Source organism: Miniopterus natalensis, chromosome 2, assembly GCF_054644295.1.
Source record: "Miniopterus natalensis isolate mMinNat1 chromosome 2, mMinNat1.hap1, whole genome shotgun sequence".
NCBI lineage: Eukaryota > Metazoa > Chordata > Mammalia > Chiroptera > Miniopteridae > Miniopterus > Miniopterus natalensis.
In genome coordinates this window covers 151,069,425-151,093,262 of record NC_142082.1, presented here as the reverse complement: position 1 = coordinate 151,093,262, position 23,838 = coordinate 151,069,425, and the positions used below count along the sequence as shown (strand labels likewise).

General features: G+C 35.7%; 1 protein-coding gene across 1 annotated transcript in view; it reads right to left on the bottom strand.

Moving 5' to 3' along the window:
- The window catches only part of SYT10 (synaptotagmin 10), a 56,573-nt gene that overhangs the window by 6,504 nt on the left and 26,231 nt on the right, over window positions 1-23,838 (bottom strand). Inside the window, exons 3-4 of the mRNA XM_016201455.2 lie at window positions 19,991-20,558; window positions 1,778-1,898 (exon numbers count right to left, since the gene is read on the bottom strand). Of these exons, the coding sequence (XP_016056941.1) occupies window positions 1,778-1,898; window positions 19,991-20,558 (689 nt within the window). The remainder of the gene's footprint in view (window positions 1-1,777; window positions 1,899-19,990; window positions 20,559-23,838) is intronic.

Below are 23,838 nucleotides of genomic sequence, written 5' to 3'. Positions count from 1 at the left end.
TCTATGTATTTTATAAGCATATCTTCCAAGGGGCAAAAACATATTTTGTGGCTAGGGAGAGGGTACGTAGAAGCAAGCAAGGTGAAAGGGCAATGTTCAATGGCTGTTTTCCATTTATTTTTAATTTTTTCAATAATAGAAGTAGGTTCTAAGGAAGAAGCTCATTTTTGTGATCTACTTTTGTGTATGAGCTCCTAGGCCTAGGACTCTCAATAACAATGGGAACAAGGCCTGGTTTATCCTTCGATGCCCCTATCGTGTCTCTGATGACATTTCTCTACTCTACTCTTGACAAGGATAATTTACGGGCTCCTTAGATGATTCACAAGCTTTTTGTGAGATTTAATGAGGTGGTGTTCTCAAAGCACGCACTCTTCTCATAAAAAGCTTCATATAAATAAAAGGTAATCTTGTACTTAATTACAACCTTGGTGCTGTTTGCTTGTCTCAAAAATTGATCTCTTTTGATACATGGTAGAAAGAATAGAATAAACAATAATTTGCAGAGTACACTGTTTATCTTAAGTTCTTCAACACTTGTTGACCCAAGAAATTTTCTTGGGTTATTTTTAAAATAAACGTGGAATTTTCTTTCTTTCTTTCTACATTTATATATCAACTATGTATTGCAAATTTAAAAAAATGGATAGGTAAATCATGACAGTTCAAGAATCTAGATGCTAGAGAAAGATGCGCAATGAGACGTCTCCCTCCGTCTGCCTCCACACCTCTCCATCCCCCCTTAGTTTCTGGGTACCACTCAGTATTTATTTATGCAAATATTAGCAACATGAAGATATATCCTAAAAATTCCCATTCTTACAAGAAGGGAGCATGATATTCATATTTATATTTGCATCTCATTTTAAAAATTCATATATTAAATCCTGTACCTCTTTCCATATAAGAATTTAGAGTTTCCTCATGCTTTTTGTAATGCAAATTTAGGAGGTATTTTCATTCTTAAGAACCACAAAGTTATAGATTACCCCCCAGGTCATTCTTCAATACTATTTCTTATTTCTGTTTATTTTAACAAATGCTCACTGACCTCTCTACTCTGCCCTTAGTATTTTTCTTTCACAGAGCTATGCCAAAGTTTGCATATTCAATTATAAATAATCCTCCAGAACTGTAGTGACTTAAATGAAGGGATAAAAGAGCATGATGTGGCTTCAACACTAACAAAGTTAGCTCAAAAGAAATTTCCTTCAAGAATGTCTTGAAGGAACCTCAAGCACTTATTTATTATTTCTTTCAGTCCCTATAAGTTGCCAAATTTTTAGTTAGAAAGGTGGTAAGAATGCAAATGCAAATGGTGGTCTTGGAATCTGGTTATTTCTTGGCAGATCAGGTGAGGGAAACAAATTCAGTCTACATAGGTCTTCAAATGGCCCTCACTCATAGACTAATGCAAGTTCGAAGTGCATGCCTTCAAGTCCAAGAATCTTCTTTTATAAGCAAGTGACTAGCTGAAAGGGAAGTGGATGGTAAATTAGTATTTTTCGGAAAGAACTAATCAGTAGAGAAATAAATAAAAATTAAAACCCAAGTTCAAAGCCAATCTATCTGGTAATGTCTTTTAAAAATTTTGTACTGATAATGTAAATAAGGAGCTGATCTGGAGCCCTTTCATTGGTGATCTCTTTTTCTATTTTTACAGTACCCCAACACAGACATATGAACTCATTAAGTCAATCGCTACATATACTTTGGGGTACATGGAATATTTCATTTGGGAGTATATCCTTGGCTCACTAGCCACTTGTGTGCATACCTGATGCGCCAGTAATATCCATAGCCTTCAGATTTCTGCACTTGATGACTGTCAATGTCATACGTCCAGCAGTTGGCAAATAACAAAGGGAAAACATGATTTCACCCAGGTCTACGCTCTCCTAGAAAGGCAATTGGTATTGTTAGCAATTTCAAACACTGGAGTGTGAAAACAAAATGAAAGTGTTGAGTGAAAAAATCACTTTAATAGAATATTTGAATGCCATTTTAAATTGTTTTATTGAAGATACAAATAACAATGCAAGCAAGCTGTTCCATGCGGTGAAAGAAAAGAGACTATATCCTGCTCCAGATGCTTACCTAACATCTCCACTTGTATTTCTAACAGGAATCTCAAAATTAATACAGTCAAAACTAGACCATTGATTCCACTCATTCTCCATCATCTTCTGAAACCAATGCCTGTCAGCCCTTCCAAAATCAGCAAATAGTAACATAATTCACCCAGAGGCTGGGGCCAAAACCCTAGTGGTCACTTTTATTCTTACTTGTTCCTCATGCCTACATCCGACCCATGTCTTATCTTCAACTATCTACAAAATGTATCCTAAATTACTGACTTTCTTTTCAATTATATTACTATCATTCAAGCTACTATCACCTCTTATCAGGATTATTTCATTTGTCTCTAAAACTGATCTCCCACTTCAGGAGTTAATCTTCATACAGTGGCTAAAGTGGTTTTTTACGAATGCAACTAAAATTATTTCACGCTCCTACTTCGTACCATCTAAGGGCTCACGGCTATACTGTAATAAAATTCAAATTATTTACCCTGGCATATAAGTGGGGTAACTATAAATCCTAGTGTATCTGGGAAATTCTGTGTATATACCTATCATTCTGGTGAAATTATTAAGAACATTACCTTTAACTCTTAAATATGTCTTTGGACAATGCACTACAAGGTTGTACACACAGGGCCCCGTGTGATCTGGGCCACACCTGTCTCTCTAACTCTCTCCTGCCTCTCCCCTCAGCTCACTCTGATGCAGATACAAAAGCCTTTTTTTCTCTTGTTCAAACAAATGAAGTCTGTTCTTGCTTCTGGTCTTGTGTTTACTTTTTTTTTTTAATCTTCACATGGCTGACTCCTTTTCACCACGCAGGACTCCGCTCAAACAGCATCTCTCCACGAGGTCTTCCCTCTTCCTATCCTATACTCGTCCTACTCACATATCCTTCATATTTTTTCTATAGCAGCTACCATCATCAGAAATTATCTTTGAAATTCACTCCCCACCCCCAATTCCCTAATATAAGGTCTGGGAGAACAGGGTTCTTATCTGTCTTATTTTTGCATCCTGCAGAAGGGGCTGGTGCATCGCTAGCTCTCAGTGGATTTTTTTTAAGGAATGAAAAGATTATTCATTAACCTAGATAAAAAATTACCTACTTTGTTTCATTTATAAACTGTCCACAAAGCCCTGATATAGATATATTTGCTGTCATTGGTGCATAGATTGCGGACAAATGAAAGTGAGTGTGAACAATGCACATTTAGGATGCTTCTCAAAAACTTGTTTACAGGGTTTAATCAAATCATTACTGGTAAGACAATTTGTGGTAGATTTAATTTGGGAGGAAATAGGTTGCTATGCATTCAGGTCAAAGAACTAGGTTCTTAAAAATTGTTCGTGACAAGCCATTAACATTTACTGGACATGTTCTTACAGCTCAGGTTCTGATTTATGTATTCCCATTTCTTTATTCATGGTCTAGAAGCAGTAAAGCCTAATAATTAATACAATACACTCTGAGTGAGTTAAACTTGGGTCTCGACTCTGTTTTCTGCTTCCTAGCTGTGAGATCCTAAAAAATTTAATTAAGCTTTGGATCTCTGAAACTTCATTTTTAAATTGAGGAAAATGTCCACGTGACAGGGATTTTAATCATTAAATAATACACTCTAAACAAACCCCAAGGTATTTAGCAGTATCTGGCATATGGTAAAAGATGCTATTTGTTGCTATAATTCTATCACATGGAGCAGTACCTTACACATACCAGGAGCTCAGTAAGTACTGGATAAATGAAAAAAATTAATCAGGTGAAGCAATTATTATTTTTCAAAAAAATTAGTAAAAATAAATATAAGAAAAATATATCCAACTGGGTCTCCTCTTGTTGTTGGATTGCTGCAGACGCAAAATAGTGAGCGAGACCCAATTGGAGAGGCCTGAGGGAAAACAGGGTGAGTACAGCCTCCTGCCAAGGATTCATTCTTTTCACCACCAAGTGAGCACTGAGTACTACTTGCTGGGCTCATGGTAGGTACTTGTAGATACCAGGACAGGCATGGCAGGATTCTGCCCTTGAAGATCTCAGTTGAAAAGGAAGAGTATTCTGTAAAGGGCTAAGGAAAGAAGTCTGAATTCTGTCTTTATCTGATGATTCTTTCCTTATTTCACTTTCTATCTCTTTTTCCAAATGTTCATTTTGGCTTAGTCAATGGGGTGAAGTTTTCTGTCTGGCAGCCATTCCCAATTCTTGTAATGGGTATCATCTCTGCTTCCAGGAACTATCAATTAGAGTAGGCATATTTTGTTGTCAGCTGCTAAAAATTACGAATGTAGAGCAAGATACTAAGTTCCACCAATAAACACGGCGGGGATGGTGATGGAGGAGCTAGAAACGAAACAGGAGACATGATCTCTGAGATGAAATGCTTAGAATCCAACAGGAAATGCACTATGTGCAAACTGGAAAAAAGCGCACAGAGGCACCTAAAGGGATTCGTAAATAGAACATTTTCATGTGTCTGACTGACATGGTTTTACTTTTATACATTAAATAAATGGTGGGAGTAGTTTTGTACTTCTCTAGGTATATCACATGCTTACCAGCTAAAACAAAGTTAGTTCATCATGTTGGGTCCTATCTGTCAAAGATCTTTTCTATGGATCCAGTTAGAACATAATTTTGACTACCTGTTATTAACAGCTATTAGTAAATACAAAGAGGCTACAGTGAGGAGTTGACCAAAGTACTAGACCACATAAATGGAAAACAAAAAGCATGATTAAAGGATATCTCTGAGCAACTCTGTATAAAAGCTAGTTGGCTTTTTGCCTATTACTGTAGTAATAAATCTACTTAAATATTTAAACTTCATGCAGTCAGGAGTTAAAAAAAATTAGAATGAACTGGGTGGTAAAAATTAATCTATAGTATGCATCCATAATAACTGCACAAAAGTTTCATTCTTCATTAGACTAAATTTTACCTTTGGGAAGTATAGATGTGTAAGAAATAAAACTGCCTACATACTGAAAAGGGCAGAATACTCTCTAAGGTAAATAGCAATATTCTTCAACTTTTAAGAGCTGGAAGTGATCTAAGAGATAATCATGAAAATGAACTTAATGAAGGAAAATGGCTTTAGAACCTTTAAAAATGCGACAGCAGAACTCTGGATTCTGGCTACAGTGCTCAGCTACAGTGGGTACTAATCCTCAGTGTCCACCACCTAGTCTATCCTGTGTTGATGGCACAACTCCAGGGAGCTGTTCAAGTTCTAGTTGTTGCCTCCTCTCTATCTGCTCCAGACCCCTGCGGTTTATGAGGCCAACTCGGTCCCAACAATCTGAACCTTCTAGCACCTAGCAAAGGACCAGGAAATAAGCAGAAAGGTCTCTGAACAGCCAGCATAAACATAACGAAGTTATGCAGTAAAATTCTATTTAATGAGACTACATCTTTTCCTAGTCAACACCCATTAACTATAATTTTAGGCAAAATTCTAACAAGAATGTTTACTTAGTATATCAATCTAAACCAGGTCAAAACTCACGTGAAATGTAGAGGCGGGGAAACTTACAGAAGTAGGTCTAGTGAAGGCAGAAATAATGAGAGCCGAAAGACGCCATACATATAAAAGAAGTGTTCTAAAAAGGATAGCAATCGAGACCATTTTGTATCAAGGGGAACTAACATTAATCCCTCAGCAACTGAAAAACAACAGTTTGTTACAGACTTGAAAAGTGATTAATATTCAAAATGATGACTCTGAGTCACAAGCTAAGAAAAATGTCCTAAGTGTTCTGTTGAAGAAGTAGAGATGCGCACTCTATTTTTTAGTTATTTTTATCCCAAATCCTTAAACTGTCTGAAGTGGTAATTTTGGCTTAAAATGAGAAAAGCTTTGAGTTTCTGAGCATTTTATTTATGGGTAACCTCATTTACTGCGATTCTATATAAATATGAACTTCCCATATTAATTTTAAAACACTCTGGTATCTTCAGGCAAATAATCATTTGAAAGCTGGCTATAAAGTCTAGGATACAGTGCTCTAAGAACTTTCTTTCAGGTAAGAAGGCCTTTGTTTCATTCTCACACACACGAGTGTGTCTGGATGAACAGTCACAAAGGCAGTCCGCTGGCTGGATCAGGGACTGCACATTTGATTTCACCCTGGCTGCACAGGCGGAGCTGGGTGGTGTCTTGTTCTGATGACTGGCTGCAGTCAACCTCACAAACAGAGTTACAGTTATAAAGTTTTTTTTATGCACTGTCTCTCCAAAATAAAAATAAAGTCACTGTAAAAATAAATTGATATACAAATAGTTGCACTGCACATCCTACTTCAGGACCAACTGAACTAACAGTAAGATAAAAACTACAGCAACTGAGTGTAAGAGACTGACAGGAGGCACGCTGAAAGCTCTATATCCAAGGGTATAATAACTAAGGGAAGCCTTCCTGGAGGAAATAATCATTACATTGGGGTTTGGAAAACTAAACAGATGGGATTTAGAGGCAAGGAGAGGAATAATGTATGTGAATACTATGGTTAATAATGATGGTAACAGAAATAAATTTTGAAAAACATTTCTTTACTTTTGAGAAAGTTAGATTAGGGTGGAAAAAGATAGAAGAGAGAGGCCATTGAAGTAAACAGGTGTGGGAAGGTGTTGGCTGAAGAAAGGTTTGAATTCAGTGATATATTAGAAAGTAAGAATCATTAAGACTTATTGAAAAAAACCTTTAAACAAACAACTGGTTGCCATGGTGACAGCAGCCATCACATCCATTTAGCACCCTAAATGCAGCCTGCCTTCTACATTTCCTGGTTGGCAAGAAAACCAATGGTTTTTCCACACACTGTTAAACAATCTGTTACTAGATCAAATGAGCTTCTTCATCAAGTTACTAGACCTTCATCCATCTGCTCATAAAATAAAGCTACAGTGAAATGCAGACCCAGAAGGGTCTACTGGATTCAAACTACCATAAAATTTTTATTTCTCTCTGATGCAAACCTCCCATTCACCTAAAAAAATCATGGAATTTACCTTGAACAATCCACTTTGATCTCATTTTTTTTGGTGTAACATGAGGGTGTTCAAGGAGATGAACTAATTTATCTCTAGTTCTAAAAGTTTTTCATTTTAAGCACTAGTAAAATGAAGACTAATTAGTATACATAGTTCAGGCATGTTCAGGAATGTATGAACAGGCCCACTTAGGCTTTGTTTGCTATAGAGCTGGTGGAGCCTCACTGGAAAGACCACAAAGGATCAACTGTTGCTAATAACTTGATTTCAAGTTCAAGAACAGATGGTCATAAAAAATGGCTATCACTCTGATTTCCAGATGATGCGCTAGATGAGGAAGGATGCAATCCTTAAGTCAGAGAACATCTGGGTTGATCTGGTTGGGATCATGAGGAAAGCATATAGGACAGTGAATGTGCATTGTCATTCACATTGTCTTCTGGTTCTGCTAAAAATCTCAAAGGGATTGTTTTTGACTCTCTGATATGTGTTGGACACACAGGGCCTAAAATATAGTCCACAGTCCTCCACATGACACATGCAGTTCCTAAGAATCTGGTCCCTAAGTTTTTTCTACCTTCATCTTACAAATTTCTCGTGATGTTCCCACATCTCCAAAACTCTGCACTCTAGCTATACCAAAAGCCTTGAAAATCTCTAAACATTTTTTCATTTGTTAGCATGCTCATGTTTATTGAGAGCATCAAAAATGCCCGGCAATGTTCTAGTCACTGGAAGAACACTGATGACCAAGACAAATTTTTTCTCCTTATAGGGTTTATATGTGATTTGAGGTAAGTCACATAACCTCTAAGAACATCACACAATTAAGTAGGAAACGAGCTAGAAGAAAAACATGTCTGCATAATTTTATGTACATGCTTTTTTTTGTTTTTTGATCTGGGGTTGTAAGTGGTTTTTAGAGAAATTTTTGGGTTTTAATGATAGGAACAGAGATGAAAAGCACCCGATTCTTCCCATGAAGATCTAAGAGGACTTCAGAGTAATTAAATGCATAATGTTTAATCCGAACCTTGAAGGACGAGTAAAGGTAACGGGAATTAAAAACAGAGGGAGATGCACAGAAAGAGCTTTGAGGCTTGGAGTGTCCAACAATGACCAGAAGGCTGAACAGAGACCACTGGCTCTGGCAATGCTGGAGTATAATTTAAATGGCAACACACTGACCTTATTCTAATGATCCCTCAGAAAACTTATTCAGATCAACCCTGATTTTCTCTGCAGCCAGGATGAGATCCATTTCCATAGCTAATAACAATTTTCTGGAGGGGCTGCATCTAGATTTAAAAGGGATAATAGATAGATTCAAAAAGATAATGTATGTCAGGGGTCACATTTGCAGCCTGACACATAGCAGATACTCAAAAATTACTATATTTTTCTTGTTTAAAACTATTTTTCTGGGATCAGAGAATGGCATAAGGTTGATGCTTAATACAAAGTTTGAGTGAAGAAGTGAACAAATAAATCATAAAAGCATCAGACATGAGAGTGACTTCAGTGGCGGCAGGGACGAGTGCTCGAAGAGTGAAGACTACTCGGTAAGCAGGGAACTGGTGAGCAAGTTGCAGTACTGTTTATGGGCATTGTGGGCTTTGTGAGTGGAACCCTGGAGAACTGTGCAAGGCATGTCCATTTATGGTGGCCCTGAGAGTACAATAAACTAATAGTCATAACAGTTTTGAGTCATTTAAAGATAAACTTAGGGTTTGGGGAGCTAAAGTTAGAGGATACTTATCTATTAGTTTTATTCAACTTTATTTCTCTAAAGCTCCCTCTAGTCTAGTGTGATTTGGGACACTGTTGGCTATAATTCTATAGCACATTGGAATTTCAGAGTCAAATGTATCCCTAAGGTGTATAAATTGCTTTTTCCCTTTGTACATCTGGCCATTTCCTCCAAACTGCCAGCACAAGCAGTCTAGTGACTCTGAGAGGCACATGAGAAGGAGGAGGGAGCTGTTTGATAGAATACAGTTAGGAAATGTAATTAACATTATATCCCTTCCTCAGTTTCTAGCCCGCTTCCCTCCTTTTCTTTCAAAGAACTACAATGTTCACAAAGCATTTCCTCCCTGTGCTTCTGATTAAATCAGATTTCATCGTGAGGGTGGGGACAGGAAGAGGCAAAGGAGGGTTCTGTCGGGAAACCTAGTTAGAATCCTGGGTTTTTATATCACATTTTCCATTATTGATTCTTTCCTGCCATCTCCACTGGAAGATAGAGAAAATGCTCGCCAGGTGCCCTTCAGTAGGACCTGCTTGTATCTCTACAAGGAGGAAGAAATGCACTTTGTATTAAGCCTATAATATTAGGAATTGTGCTTGGCCGCTGTACGAAGTCCAGGTGAAATTTTGCTGAAGTCAGGGCAGAAAAGGGCAGAGAACTTGGCAGCGTTGGAGACGGAGTAATTACAAATCCCATCAGCATTAAGTGATTAACAGTCACAACTCAGAGCTATTGTTGCCTGGGATGCTATTTAATCGTGCCCTGTGGCTGCTCAGTGGGAGAACCATTTTCAGCTCCAATGGATGCAGGAAATCTCTCTGCTGGCCAAAATGGTTTAGCTCTTATTGCGTCCTACACAGCTGTACACTCAGCTACCAGGAGCCACAGAGTGCTCAGGTTGCAGAGACAGAGCTGAGGCCTTAACACAGCCTTTCCTGGATTTAACAAACCAAGTCTCATAACTACCTCTCTAACAAGGGGCCTGAAGCAAAGAGGGGATAGCCCCATACAGACACTGGGACAACAGCAACCTAGGACATACGAGGACACAAATTTGATAAGAATTCTCCCCTTTATCATAATGGATATAAGATAAGCTTCTTCATGAGAGAAGCTGGAGACTTATTCTCAAACCTTAATCATTATTTACAGATAGGGGCATAGAAACTGGTGTAGTAAACTGTATACGGCTCTCAGTAGAGTGTTTGATGCTTTTAAATATATTTTAAAAAATCCCTAATGAAAGGAATCCCTCTCAGTACTGCTGTACATAAACTTGGACGGGATGAACTTGGCTTCACTACTCTCCAGTCTACCTTAAATTGGTTCACACAGTTTCACCCCTGCTCCCCAAAGTCTATTCTTCGCATAGTAGTCAGAGAGCTTATTGATAATGAGACCACAGCTTACTTCTGATCAAAAGTCAATAGTCTCAAGATTCACTCAGGCCCGGCCGGTGTGGCTCAGTGGTTGAGCATCGGCTTATGATCCAGGAGATCGAGGTTCAATGCCCGGTCAGGGCACATGCCTGGGTTTTGGGTAGGGGGAGCGCAGGAGGCAGCTGATCCATGACTCATCATTGACATTTCTTTTTTTTTTAACAATTTTTATCATATAAACCCCTTTATTTATTTATTTTTTTTTAAAGATATCTTTATTGATTTCAGAGAGAGGAAAGGAGAGGGAGAGAGACAGAAACATCAATGATGAGAGAGTCACTGATCGAGCCCCCAAGCGGGCATGTGCCCTGACCGGGAATCAAACCCCAATCGCCTGGATCCCAGGTCGACGCTCAACCGCTGAGCCACGTCCGGCTGGGCCATCATTGACATTTCTATCTCTCTCTTCCTCTCTCTGAAATCAATAAAGATATATTTTAAAAATAAATAGTCACTCAGAATAAAATCCAAAGCTCTTTCCACGGCCGCAGGGTTCTCGATGATCTGACCCTCAGCTGTCTCTCTGATCTCATCTCCTATCACTCTCATCAGAGAGGCCTTATCTGACCACCCAATCTAGAGTGTCCCTGTCCCACTGCCACTTCCTGACCCTTACTCTGCCTCAAGTTTCTTAAAGCATTTGCATTCACTGGACATATTATATATTTCCTTTATTACACATCTCCTTTTTCACAAAGCAGGGCTCAAAGAACAGGGATACTCTATGTCCTATAACATCCAGAAGAGTATCTGGTAAATATAGGGTGGTCCAAAAAATATATACACATACATTTTTTTGATAGCTCAATTGATGTTTCTTTTCAGATTTAACACACTGGAATTAATAATTATTCAAAGTGTGTATATATTTTTTGGGACACCCTGCAGAAAAATTACGTAGAAGTTGAATTGATGGATTTAAGAAGCTTGTTCTACATGAGGGCAGAGCAGGTAACAAGCCTCTATTACAAAATGTTTATTTATCCATTATTGTTCTCTCGATGGGCACGATATAATAATTGCTCCTCTCTATATAACTAGATCACAAGTTAAAACATTTGCTGTCTACTTGGTATGATAACAGCCTATTCAGGCGTTATTTTCTGCTTTTATTATCTATGCTCTTTTGCAGACTGGTATTTGATAGGTGCCTACCCTTGTAAAGCATCCCTTTACTTACCATGGGGTGTGGGATTGTGCACAGAGTTTTTAAAAGTTAAAAGTACTGCAAAAAACTTCAATAAATTTGATGTTCAGTCAGTAAGATCTTTGGTTTAATGAGTTCATGGAAAGACTTCATACCATGCCATGGTATAGAGTCTTTTACAACACTGTTATATTTTATTCAATTTCAAGATTGAGTTAAAGAGTATAGAATATGTGTCTTTCTTTCATTTAAAAAATATGAGAGTATACTTTAAAAAATTTAAATAGTAGGGTAAGAAATTTAAGACATGAAAGAAATTGGGATATTAGTAATCAATTGGGTAGCAAACAGGTGTTTTCTTTATGTGCAAGATTATAATGACACTTGGCAACTTTAAATTTTACAAAAACTTCACATTTATTATCTCATTGCATTTTTAAAATATTCCTATGGGGTTGATACTATTATAAACTTCTTTTTTATGGATGAAGTAACAAGCTCAGAAATGTTAAGCAGCTTACCCAAAGTGATACAGCTAGAAGGCAGCAGAGCCAGGATTCTAGTTAGACACTCACTTCACTTCCTGGAGTTTTCTCTCTCCCTCTGGGACTTTCCCCAATGGAAAGAGTGCTGCAAATGTTACTAGCCAGAGGAACAAACTTAAAATTATTTTCCTGGTCTTAGATGTCAAAGCTAGCAGATGAAAAATGTGTGAAAAATGTTTTTAGAAATTAGAAAATGAGTTACTTGATTTACAGGATAGTGTTTAATACTGTCTATTATGAAGGAGGACAGTATTTTGAATATTCATACTTATAATTCAGCTGCGTCTTCTTTTCACCATATGAGAGCATATTAATAATTAATGATTAAAGAAGTTAAACGCAAGAGAGACAGGTACAACTTTAACTCAACAGTACCTTTAGAAATATACTAAACTCCTAAAACTTGCAACAGACTGTATGTTACTAAAATATGGGGTTAAAAAGCTTCTCCTTATCTCCTACAACCTCCAAGCTCTAAAGTACAAAATGCAAATGACCCAGTTAAATTATATCCTAAATATAAATTTTTCACTAATTACACTTAAGAGAAAAAGGATTGCCTAGAAATTTCCTGAAATAACATTGATTCCAACTGCTTTTTTGAATGATGCCCAGAGTTACTGCTTAGTTCTCCATAAATTTAGGTAAAAGTTGTTAACGAGACAGATTTCACAAGATTATAAGCTGTAAAGATCATGTATGTGTGTGTGTGTGTGTGTGTGTGTGTGTGTGTGTATATTTTTTGGTCATAAGTATCATAAAATTTTTATTTAATTTAAACTATATTAGTATTCTGAGATTTCAATTTTGTGAGAAGTTGAACACTCATGTTAAAAATATTCAATTCTTTCCCTTCTTTTTAGCATGGTAATACTCTAACATGATTCGAGGCAAACAACACTGAACACTAAGAGTTAATTAAAGGTTTAGAACCTAGTTCTAGATCTTCTATTAATTGTCTGTGTGAATTTAAGTGATTTTCTAAACTATAAAATGAAATGATCATATCTGAATTCTCTACCAATCCTAAAATAATATTGCTCATAAGATCTTCTCAAAATCCTACCCCATGAGCTTTTAAGTTAATATGCAAAGACTTCTGAACTGTTATAAGTCTCAGTTTGTCCCAGAGCCTAGGTTCTTTAGTGATTAGTCTACACTGCTTCAACTAGAGAGAGAGGGGGTGGGGCTAGATGGCAACTGTAATCTTTATAGGTAGAAGAGCAAAGAAATTTATATTGTTAATTATGTAGATACAAAGAATTTGGGAGAAAATCCTCTTGCTTTTTAAACAACCACAGATATGATTAAAATATAGTTAGCTTTCACTACCAAGTTTTAAATGATATTCTTTTTTTTTAATATGTCTTTATTGATTTCAGGGAGAGGGGGAGAGAGAGAGAGAAACATCAATGATGAGGGAGTCATTGATCAGCTGCCTCCTGCATGCCCCCTACTGGGGATCAAGCCCGCAACCGGGGCATGTGCCCTGACCGGGAATAGAACTGCGATCTCCTAGATCATACATCGATGGTCAACCATTCTTTCAATGAATCAAAATATCATACTGTGCTTACCCAACAATTCTGTATTTATTTAAAAAGTGTGGCATCAGTGTTGAATTAATTCTAAATCTGGTGGCACAAATTTAAGTTTTAGATATGCTTAATTTTGATTTTTTGTTTGGTGAAACAGAACATTGTAATCAATATTACAGAAGTCTACTGCTTAAACTGATATTAAAAAGGCTAATATAATCACTGCTGTGGGCTATCTTAAAGTCAACTTATCTTCAATCTTTCACTTGAAATGCAAAGTATAGTCAAAATAGACCGAACGGACACTGAAGTCTGATACTCTAAATGAACAAAGATATGATTTAAATTAAAAAATAATATAATAAACTATGGCGACTTATTGAATACCAAATATTCATAAGACAAAGTTCCTTTTAACAGCTGGTCTGAACTGAGCAGGTGTTAATGTCAAGAAGAATCAGGCTTCGGGAACTCTCATCATTTTGTGATAGTCTATGGTAGACTCTATTATTTTAAAGTTATTTAAACTTAATTTTATATTATAACATAGATGCTTCCTATCAATTCCTGCAAAATGACTAAAAGACCTGATGGACAGGTTCATTGAATTTATGTGCATCATTTGAGTTAATAATTAGTGGCAGCCCATTAGCAGATGTGTTATTGGTGACATTCCTGAGTCAGGTTTACAGCAGAGATGAAATAGAAAGTTAGGCATGCTCAAGAGCAGATGTGGCCAATTTGCAGGCCTGTGGCTTCAATACTGCCTGCTGTCCCTGGGAGATCTAGCGAAACAGTCCCTGGTCAAAAAGGTTTATTCCCTACTGCTCTGCTTTCCACCACACTTTTTTTCTTAGAATGAGGTTGGCATTTTGCCCCTCTTTAAAATGTTATTGGCAAACACATTATCCCATAGTTAATAGACTTTATAAGAGAGTCTGTTATAGCTAAATGCAAAAATATACATTATTATTCTAATCCTGAGGTAGATGAAGGATGGTTGGGGGAAGAATGAAAAATATTCACAGAAATAAGAAAACAAATTAAATTTAAAAAAAAGTATTTAAAGAAATTTTAGTAATGTGTAATAAAACACATTACTTTAAACCAAAGCTCAGCTGGTACATTTGGTACTCTGAATGGTTGGTACAATGAACACAAAAGTTTCTTTGTATTTGTCATGTCGAGGCCTACTCTTTCAAACAATATTTGACAGATCCTTAGTTAGAAGGCAACAGGTTCAAGCACTGTATAGCCGTAAACCAGGTGAATGTGGTTATGTATATACACCTTCCTTTCTTGTGAGAATTCTTAAGTGTCTAAAGAATGTTCACTGAACAGATGAGTAAATAAATGAACAGGAAAAATGTTAGCTCTGTTCAAAAAAAAAAAGCTTTTCCTTATCTACCTATACTTTCAATGGCTTCTTGACTGCATGAAAAAATTACATTTAAATAATCAAAAATACATTAATTCCCGATAAAAATATACATTCTTCTTGTATAGAAACAATTTATTACTAATAAAATTATGAATATAAAATGTTTTAACTTGATAAAACTTATGACAATACAATTAAAAATATTCTTGGTTTATTTTATATAAGAATTTGTGCCATCCACTGAATAATTTGAAAAACTTTAGTCTATGGAAAGTGGTTAATGTTAACAAATATAACTAAGCATACATTTATCAATTTGTGATAAGCAGGGTACATCACTGCACTGTTTTTCCCCTCTGGCAGTGGTACATTTGTACTTACATACATCCTTACACTTGACCTTCTATGAAAATTTGCTGTTAATTCAGTTAAAAAGTATTTATTGATTAGCCACTAGGTGCTCATATATCCCATAAGGAATGCAAGAGATAAATGAGCTAATTGCTTCTTCCAGAAATCAGAGGCAAGTGGCAGACATAGGACATATACTTTTAGAATGTTGAAATAAGCGCAACAGATAATGCTTTCATCATCATACATTACCTTTTCATTTCCATTGCTACCAGCCTCAATCAGACTTCATTTAATCTCATCTACACTGCTAAGACTCCTACCTGATGCCCTATTTCATAGGCCTCCACTCCTTATCCACTATACATACTGAGATGCCATATAAGATAGTATCTCCAGTAGTTTCACTTCCCTGATAAAAACAAAATAAATATAAACCCCTATGGCATTGAAGATCCTACTGATTACAGTTTAAATATCACATTCTACTTTGGGTTCCCTTTAGTCCCTTCTTCATCCCATATTCCCACTCTCAAGTCTACTTATTTCCCCTGAAAACATTCTAGTCTTGATTTATTTTCTTTTTCTCCAGCTGTTTTCTCTTCAGGGAACATCCATTTCCTTTTTTCAGGATTCTATCATCATCCAAAGGTGGTCTTAAATACTATTTTCATCTGAGATACAATCTGTACCAAAAAGTGTGTGTGTATGTGTGTACACAAGACCATATTTGTGGAGATGATCAGGAAATGATTATATAGTATTATTTATATGTTGGCATATACTCTATTTTTTGTATACTTTTTCTTCCATTAGATTAAATTTCTTGACCAAAATTTGTATTTTACTAGTTTTTATTTCCACTTTGTACAAAGTATAAACTTTGTACCTAGAAGGTTCTCAGTAAATATTTATGTAATCAAATTGAAGTTATTTGAGTCAAATGTTATAGGAAAAAAGAAATTTCATTTAATAAACTGGCTTAGAAAGATTTTTTAAATAAGGCCCTGGGCAGGCCTTTCGATATATGGAAAAATGTGACAGATTCTATGATGAAAATTTTTTGGTGTGAGATACATAAAATAATTAAAAACAACAATCTCATAAAAGGCAGCTACTCTGATTTCCACAAAGTTCTATTTTTAACAATTATAAGATATCATTGGTGTAAAGGGGAAAAGGTCCATGGCATCGATACCAATATGATAGTAAAGCAGGACTTGATACTAAGGATATTCATCAGAAATTAAAGATATATCAACTATTTCTTTACAAATTGGTATTTGTTTCCTACTAAATTTTGATTATATTGGAGATTTGCAGTTATATAAGGGCACTCTTTAAAAACTCATACATGATTATTTCAGATAAAACATTAAATTATAAGAATGTTTTTTTAAGATTTATGCTTAGTCCAGCCGGGCATGGCTCAGTGGTTGAGCGTCAACCTAGGATCCAGGAGATCAAGGTTCGATTCCCGGTCAAGGCACATGCCCGGGTTGCGGGCTCGATCCCCAATGACTCTCTCATCATTGGTGTTTCTCTCTCTCTCTCTCTCTCTCTGCTGCCCTCTCTCTGAAATCAATAAAGATATTAAAAAATAAATAAAAAAAATAAGATTTATGCTTAAATAGGTAATTATTTATACTGTCACCAGTGTCCCCTAATACAAAGATAGCTAATATTTTAATTCAAATATATGTTTTATTTGGTATGTAAATTCTTTTATACCTATGTTTACCTAGTTGGATTCCCTTTACAGGTTTCTACAGGATTTGGATGAGTGAGGGCATATGATTGTACTTCTTTCTTTCTTCCTCCTTCTTTGTAGAAAAGTGTATAATATATGTGCCAAATTATTTAAAGTTAATGAGTGTTAGAAAAGAAAGTTTCTTAAGCAAATTTCAGCCTATAACATTGTTTTCATTTTATTAATCTGAAAGCATGACATTCTTTAAAGATTTTTCAAAAGCTAAAAGAGGTTTGCCTGGCTGGGCCTGGTTCAGCAATTGAGCATTGACTTAGGATCCAGGAGATTGTGGTTCGATTCCTGGTCGGGGCACATGCCCGGGTTGCGGGCTTGATCCCCAGTAGGGGGCGTGCAGGAGGCAGCCAATCAATGACTCTCATCATTGATGTTTCTCTCTCCCTCTCCCTTCCTCTCTCTGAAATCAATAAAGATATAGTAAACCAAAAAAAAGCTAAAAGAGGTTTTAATTAAATACTACACTATCCATGAAGATGATACTGCTGTATATTGTGAACTTTGGTCCCACAGCCAAGACATTTAGGTTTCATTGCTATCTTCTCAATAAAAAACTCATAAGCAGTACCTAGAACAGTGTGTAGGTCAGTGTTCCAGTTAAAAAGAAATGTAATTTGACCAAATAATACAATAATACATTTTATTATCTGCCTACTTATTTTTATTTCCACAATATTGAAATGAAAATGTCTAAAGGTGTGGTATGCAGAATAAAGGCACCCCAAGGATGGCCATGTCCTGATTCCTAGAATCTGTGAATATGTTATCTACATAGCAAAAGGCGCTTTGCAGATGTGATTAAGATTATAAACCTTGAGATGGGGAGATTATGCTATATTACCCACATGGGTCTCATCTAAACAAAGGAATGACTGTGGCCTCTAGAAGGATAAAAGGAAATGGCCCTCCTCTAGAGCCTCCCCAAAGTAACACAGCCCTGGCCACACCTCGATTTTCATCCAATAAGACCAAGTCAGGCTTGTAATTTATGGGACTGTAAGATGCTATATTTGTGTTGTTTTAAGACACTAAATTTGTAGTAATTTTTACAGCAGAAATAGAAAATCAATAAATCAGGCATAAAGGAGAGTTGAAAATAAAGTTGAGGAAGTTAATATAGGGTGTCCCAAAAAAATGTATACACATATTTTGAATAATTATAAAGGCAGTGTTTATTAAAATACATTTCATTTTCAAAACTGAGTGGTCAGCAGTTAAAGTGTGTATACATTTTTTGGGATACCCTGTATTTACCCCAAAACAAATCTGTCAAAATTGAAGTTTCCCAAAGAATCCCTACCTTTTTTAAGGACCAGTTTGAAACACAAGAACTTAAAAATGTAAAAAAATCCACTGTCAATCTCTTAAAATATTATACTTATTATTAGATTTCATTTGAGGGTTACTTACTTCTGACCCTAAATATATGAATAGAACATGCTTCAATTAATTTTTTTTGCATGCCTAGTACTTAGTCCATGTCAAACACATAGTAGGCACTCAAAATATTTGTTAAATGAATTAAAGAGGAAGCAATATAAGATTAGGGAATATCAAGAGAAATAACCTAACAATTAACTGCTATCTATTTTTATAGAATTCTAGAAGTCATATTTTTTTAAAACAGTAAAAATGACTACTCACCATTTCCCCCCTGTAGTAATATAAGTAAAAAGGTAAAAAAACAATATGAGATCAAGAGAGTCCCAGTTTCAAAATTTCTTCTTTGTTCCCTAATATACATATATCACAAGGGAGATCATAAAATAAAAACACAACAACTAAAAATGTGCTTATGTCATGCAATAAACTGGAAGTATAATTTTAAAATTAACCTATCATATAATTTATAGTGAAAATATGACCCCAATAATTAGTAAAATACTGATAGGCAGAAAAACACAAAAAAGGGACTACTTTGAATTTAAAAATAATTTTCTTATTTTAAAAAATAATGCCTTGTCTATATTCATAACTTCTATATTTTAAGCTTATGAATTATGTTGAAACTTAGACAAAAGATGGTAAATACATAAAGACAACTTGGTGGTAAAAAATTAAATGCCTCCATTTAAAAACCATTAAATCAAAACAATTCAGCAATCTAACCTAAGAAACCAGTTCTCTAATTCCACTTGCATAATTTTATCCTGGACAAATAATCTCAAATTAAAAAAACCAGAATCTATGTAAAAAAAGAGCACAATAATTTTAAGTATAACAAAATTTATGCCTAACTCAAATGTCCAATAATAAAAGAATGGTTAGGTAAATAGATCATATATTTAAACATCATGTACTAAAACAAATATCACATGGAAAAAAAATAAGTGGAAAAACTTTCAAACTCAGTTTGATCTTAGTAATTTTAAACATGCATTGAAAAAAATTTGAAAGCAATATTCCATGATATATATAATTGATAGCATTATAGAGTATTTTAATTCTGTGCTGTTTTCCAAATTTTTAATATTAAAGTTACTTTATAATCAAAAAAGGTATTCTGTGATTAAAAGAAAAGTTTTAATGTAAACAATCACTTGTTGATCATTCAGTATTTCAAATACTGTAATTGTATCTATTCCAAAAAAGCTTCGGAAGGAATGGGCTGTTTTAGACCAAACCAAAGACTGTTCAAAATAGCATCAAAGTACATTTTAGGTTTGATCTGAGGAACACAATTACCTTAAACAAGTCAAGACTAACTATGAGGTAGCTGAGTGCTGGGAATAGGTGACAAATCCTTTACAAGAGAAAAGACCTGCTATTTTTAGTAACTTACAAGAACTGTTTTTTTACTTACCCAATCACTAATGGTTCCTATACACTGTAAGGTACCTGAGTTATTACTATGTATGTAATCAAGTCCTACACCTTTGCAGGTTCTTAGCACATAAATTCCGTAACTTTATCAACTTATTTCAGTAAGCTGGGTAATACCTTGTCTTATATACCACAGCAGGTCAAATAAAACAGTGTATGGGTAGGACTATTACTTACTGCGGTAGCCCAATGAATGTCTCTCCAGACTGTGGCTTCCCTGGAGAGGTCAGAGACATCAAACAAATTATCAAGAATCACTTCTCCAATCATGTCATGTCTAGAAAACCTGTCAAAGTCATATACACTGAAGTGTAGTTTTCGGTTGCTTATCTGATCATATGCTACGGGAAACTGAAAAGTTTCATCAAACTGAGGATTTAAGGTCTTTCTGTGCACGCGGGTCTGGTACTTCTTCTTCCTGTCTGGGAGAAGATACATCTTCACATACGGGTCGGACGTTCCCGTGAAGTCTTTAGCAGGGAGGTCTAAGGCTTTGATGATTTTCACCACCAGAAGTTCGTTTTCATAATCGTACTGGAGGGTAAAGTTAAGTTTCCCGCACGTCTTGACATCCTCCTTCCGGTTGCCCTCAGAGTCAACCGACTTCTGCTTGTAGAGCTCCGGCTTTATCCTCCCGATGCTGGTGGCTGTCTCTCCTCTCTGCAAAACGGGCTCCGTGCCGATGCTGAAATCGACGCTGGACACGTGCATCTGCCTGGGTAGGTGTCTCTTGAAGGAACTGTGGCTGCACACACACACACGCAAGGTCATTTAGGTACACTGTGGGTAACAGTATTCAGTAGTGACATACACACTGCCCCCATCCCCAGAATAATGAAAGCATTATACTTATATCAGTAGAAGATACACACACACACACACACTTTTGAAAATTCAGAAATGCAATATTCAAAGGAAAAGTCTCCTAAAATTATAGAAACACTTGAAACACACAAATGTAAATATTTATGAGCTTTTGAAATTTTGTCCTCTCAATCATAAGCTCCAGTTAAATAGAGTTAGGAAGAAATGCAATTACCAACAAAGTTCAATATTTCACAAAATGCTATCAGTCACCAATCAACTGGGCATATCTAGATGTAAGCCTTATGCAGACAAATTGTACAGATGGCTGGCTTCTTTTCATCTGGATATTTATGTCTCATGGATTCCATGTTTTAGTGACTGCGGCATTAAAATACAAAACAAAAGCCCACATTTTCTTACAGTGTGTTAATTATTTCTAATACTTAAGATAACTAATGAATATTTACTTTCAAAATGAACATATAGTTGTGACAGCCCAAATGAGCGCATTTTCCTTTTTGTCAACATGGAGTGGGTTTCAGAAATTCTAGGGATTAAAAAAAACGTAGACTTTTAGAATTTGGGACATAATAAAGTTTGGGACATAATAACATAATCAAGTTTTTAAAATTCAAACTGATTTTCCCACACTTATGGTTGCTGTTCAGCTAGTCAACATTTCAAGAACACTAGCTAAATACCCTTCCCAGTGTCCTGCAAATCTGCTGTACGTTAGGACCTGCTTCTCTCACACTTCCTCCATGATTTTCCAGCATGAGCCCTGTCAACTACGTGTCTCCTCATGACTTTGTCCCAGGCCTTTTGTTCGTTTCTTTCCTCATTCTGTCCATTAGACTAATCATTAGTTCTTGGACTATAATTATTATCTTGAATCTGATGGTTCCCTAAATATATCTCAGATACATAAATTTCTACTCCCATGTCTCTGTTATCTCCAAAGGAGATTTCTAAGTGGATGTCCCAATTTTGCCCCAATCTCAAGCAAACTCATTTTTTTCTCCCCTTTGCTCTCAAACTAATTCTCTCTTCCACAGTACTTGACAACAGTGTTAACATTTTTAGCAGTTACTCATGTCAGGAAACCTGCACTATGCTTTGAATCACCTTGCCTTTATCCATGGGACTTACTCAATTTTCTAAATCCTGTTGATGTTTGCTTTGAAACACCTCATATAATTGTCCATTCTGTTCCATTTCCATTGCTACTCAGTCCAGATTCTCAGCACCTTATACTTTGCTTTCTAGAGTAGCTTTCAACTGACTTTCCTTCCCTCAGCTCTCCCTTATGTTTAATATCTAACACTTCAAAATCCCTTACTTACCTGGTGTCTAATTACATCAGGTATACATCTTTTATAGCACGAATACTGATAATACTGCTTAATGAATACATAATCGATTGATACACATATAAAGACTGATTTAAGAGCAATAAAATGTTAGTAAATATCCATAAGTGAGATACCTAACCAGGATACCATTTGACAAGTAGTTAGAGGAGCTGAGAATGTTAAATCCAGAAAGCAGAGAAAGAAGCAGGGGTAGAGAGCAAAGATGGGATTAATGTTGGCTGTCTTCTAATATATGAAGGACTGTCAGGACAGAATTAATAGGATTTATGGAAGTTAGAGGTAGCCAGAAGTCAGCTTACTACCAGGGAACATTTAAACATATCTAGAGCAGTCCAAAATGGAGAAGTTATAATAAACTTCCCCAAATAGGAAGTGTAGAAACAAAGGTTAGATTTTGAAGAAAAACATTTCTGTCTCAGGTGAGATGCTAGACCTCTAAGTGTTTTCTAGTAATTTCTATGATTCTTTGTCATTCTGTGGTTCTTTGATAATTTTATGGGTCTAAATATTTGAGAGATTATTTTGTATATTAATAAAAGAGAATTTTAAAAAATCAGAATTATAATCTGAGGTGGTCCAAGTTCACCCTCTTACACACTTAATTAGCTTATTTTCTATAACTGGACAGAAATACTTACCAACTAATTGAAACCATAAAAAATGCTTAAGTTGTATGCAAACTAATTCAACCTCTTCAGAGTCCCCTTTTATACAAATAAGGAAGACAAACCAAAATGAGCTGTGCAAGTATCAGTAACTCTTTGCCTTTTACTGTATTATTTATAGACTTCTCAAAAAGTGTTTTTTTAAAGGAACTATAGTGTGGTGACTGCTGGTGGATGGGTGCAGAAGAGGGTACAGGGGGAAAATGGTAATGGGGAAAAAAAGTAAAAAAGGAAAAGAAAAACTAAAAAAAAAAAAAAAAAGGAACTATAGTTCACATACGCTGCAAATTAAAGTAACGGTTGAGACTGGTAAAGTGGGGGCAGAGACCACAGGTGGACACAGTGCAGTGATTCTGTGGGACCGCTTCTCCTCACTGCCCCAGAGGGAGGCCCTCAGCGTGCTGTCTTAGAGAATTCTAGGGAGGGAGGAGCCTTAAGGAGAGCAGGATATCCCAGTATTTAGAACGGGGGAAATAATATCCAATGAGAATATGGCATGAAATAAAAGAAGATTAATAAAACATGGGGAAAAAAATATATATACACTAGAAAATTTTCACAATAAAAAATAAAAGTGTGACCTTCCTTTTCAGATTTTGCCAGTAAAGGTTAATATACATATTGAGTGCTTACTATGTGGAGGGTACAGCTGTAAATTCTTCATCAGCTCACTTGATCCTCAAATAACCTTATAAGGTACTTACCAGTAAGTTCCCCATTTTACAAATTAGGACACTGAGGTGCAAGTGGTAAGTAACTTATTTAAAGTCATATAGCTAGGCAAGGTGCTGAAATTGAAATTTGACCAATTTGATTGAGGCAGTCTGGGTCTATAGTAGCTATATACCCTTTAATCACCACGCTGTACTGTCACAGTGGTGGTTATCTCATTTGACTGAATTACTTATAAGTAAATATATAAAATAATTAACAATATTTATATATGTTTTTATGTAAGTTTTTCCACTTACACATTATATATGACATAATTATTTTATCCACTAGGTGCAAAGTTTACTTGATTAAAAGAGCTTGAGATATTTACTTTAGAGATGTTTTAAACTTTTTTGGCTAGTTGAAAGAAAGCAAAGATGTTTAATTTGTAAGTTATGATCAGACATGTACAAAATTCTTATTAATTCTACAGTTTTGTAGTTTTTGATAAGAAACAGCATGTTTT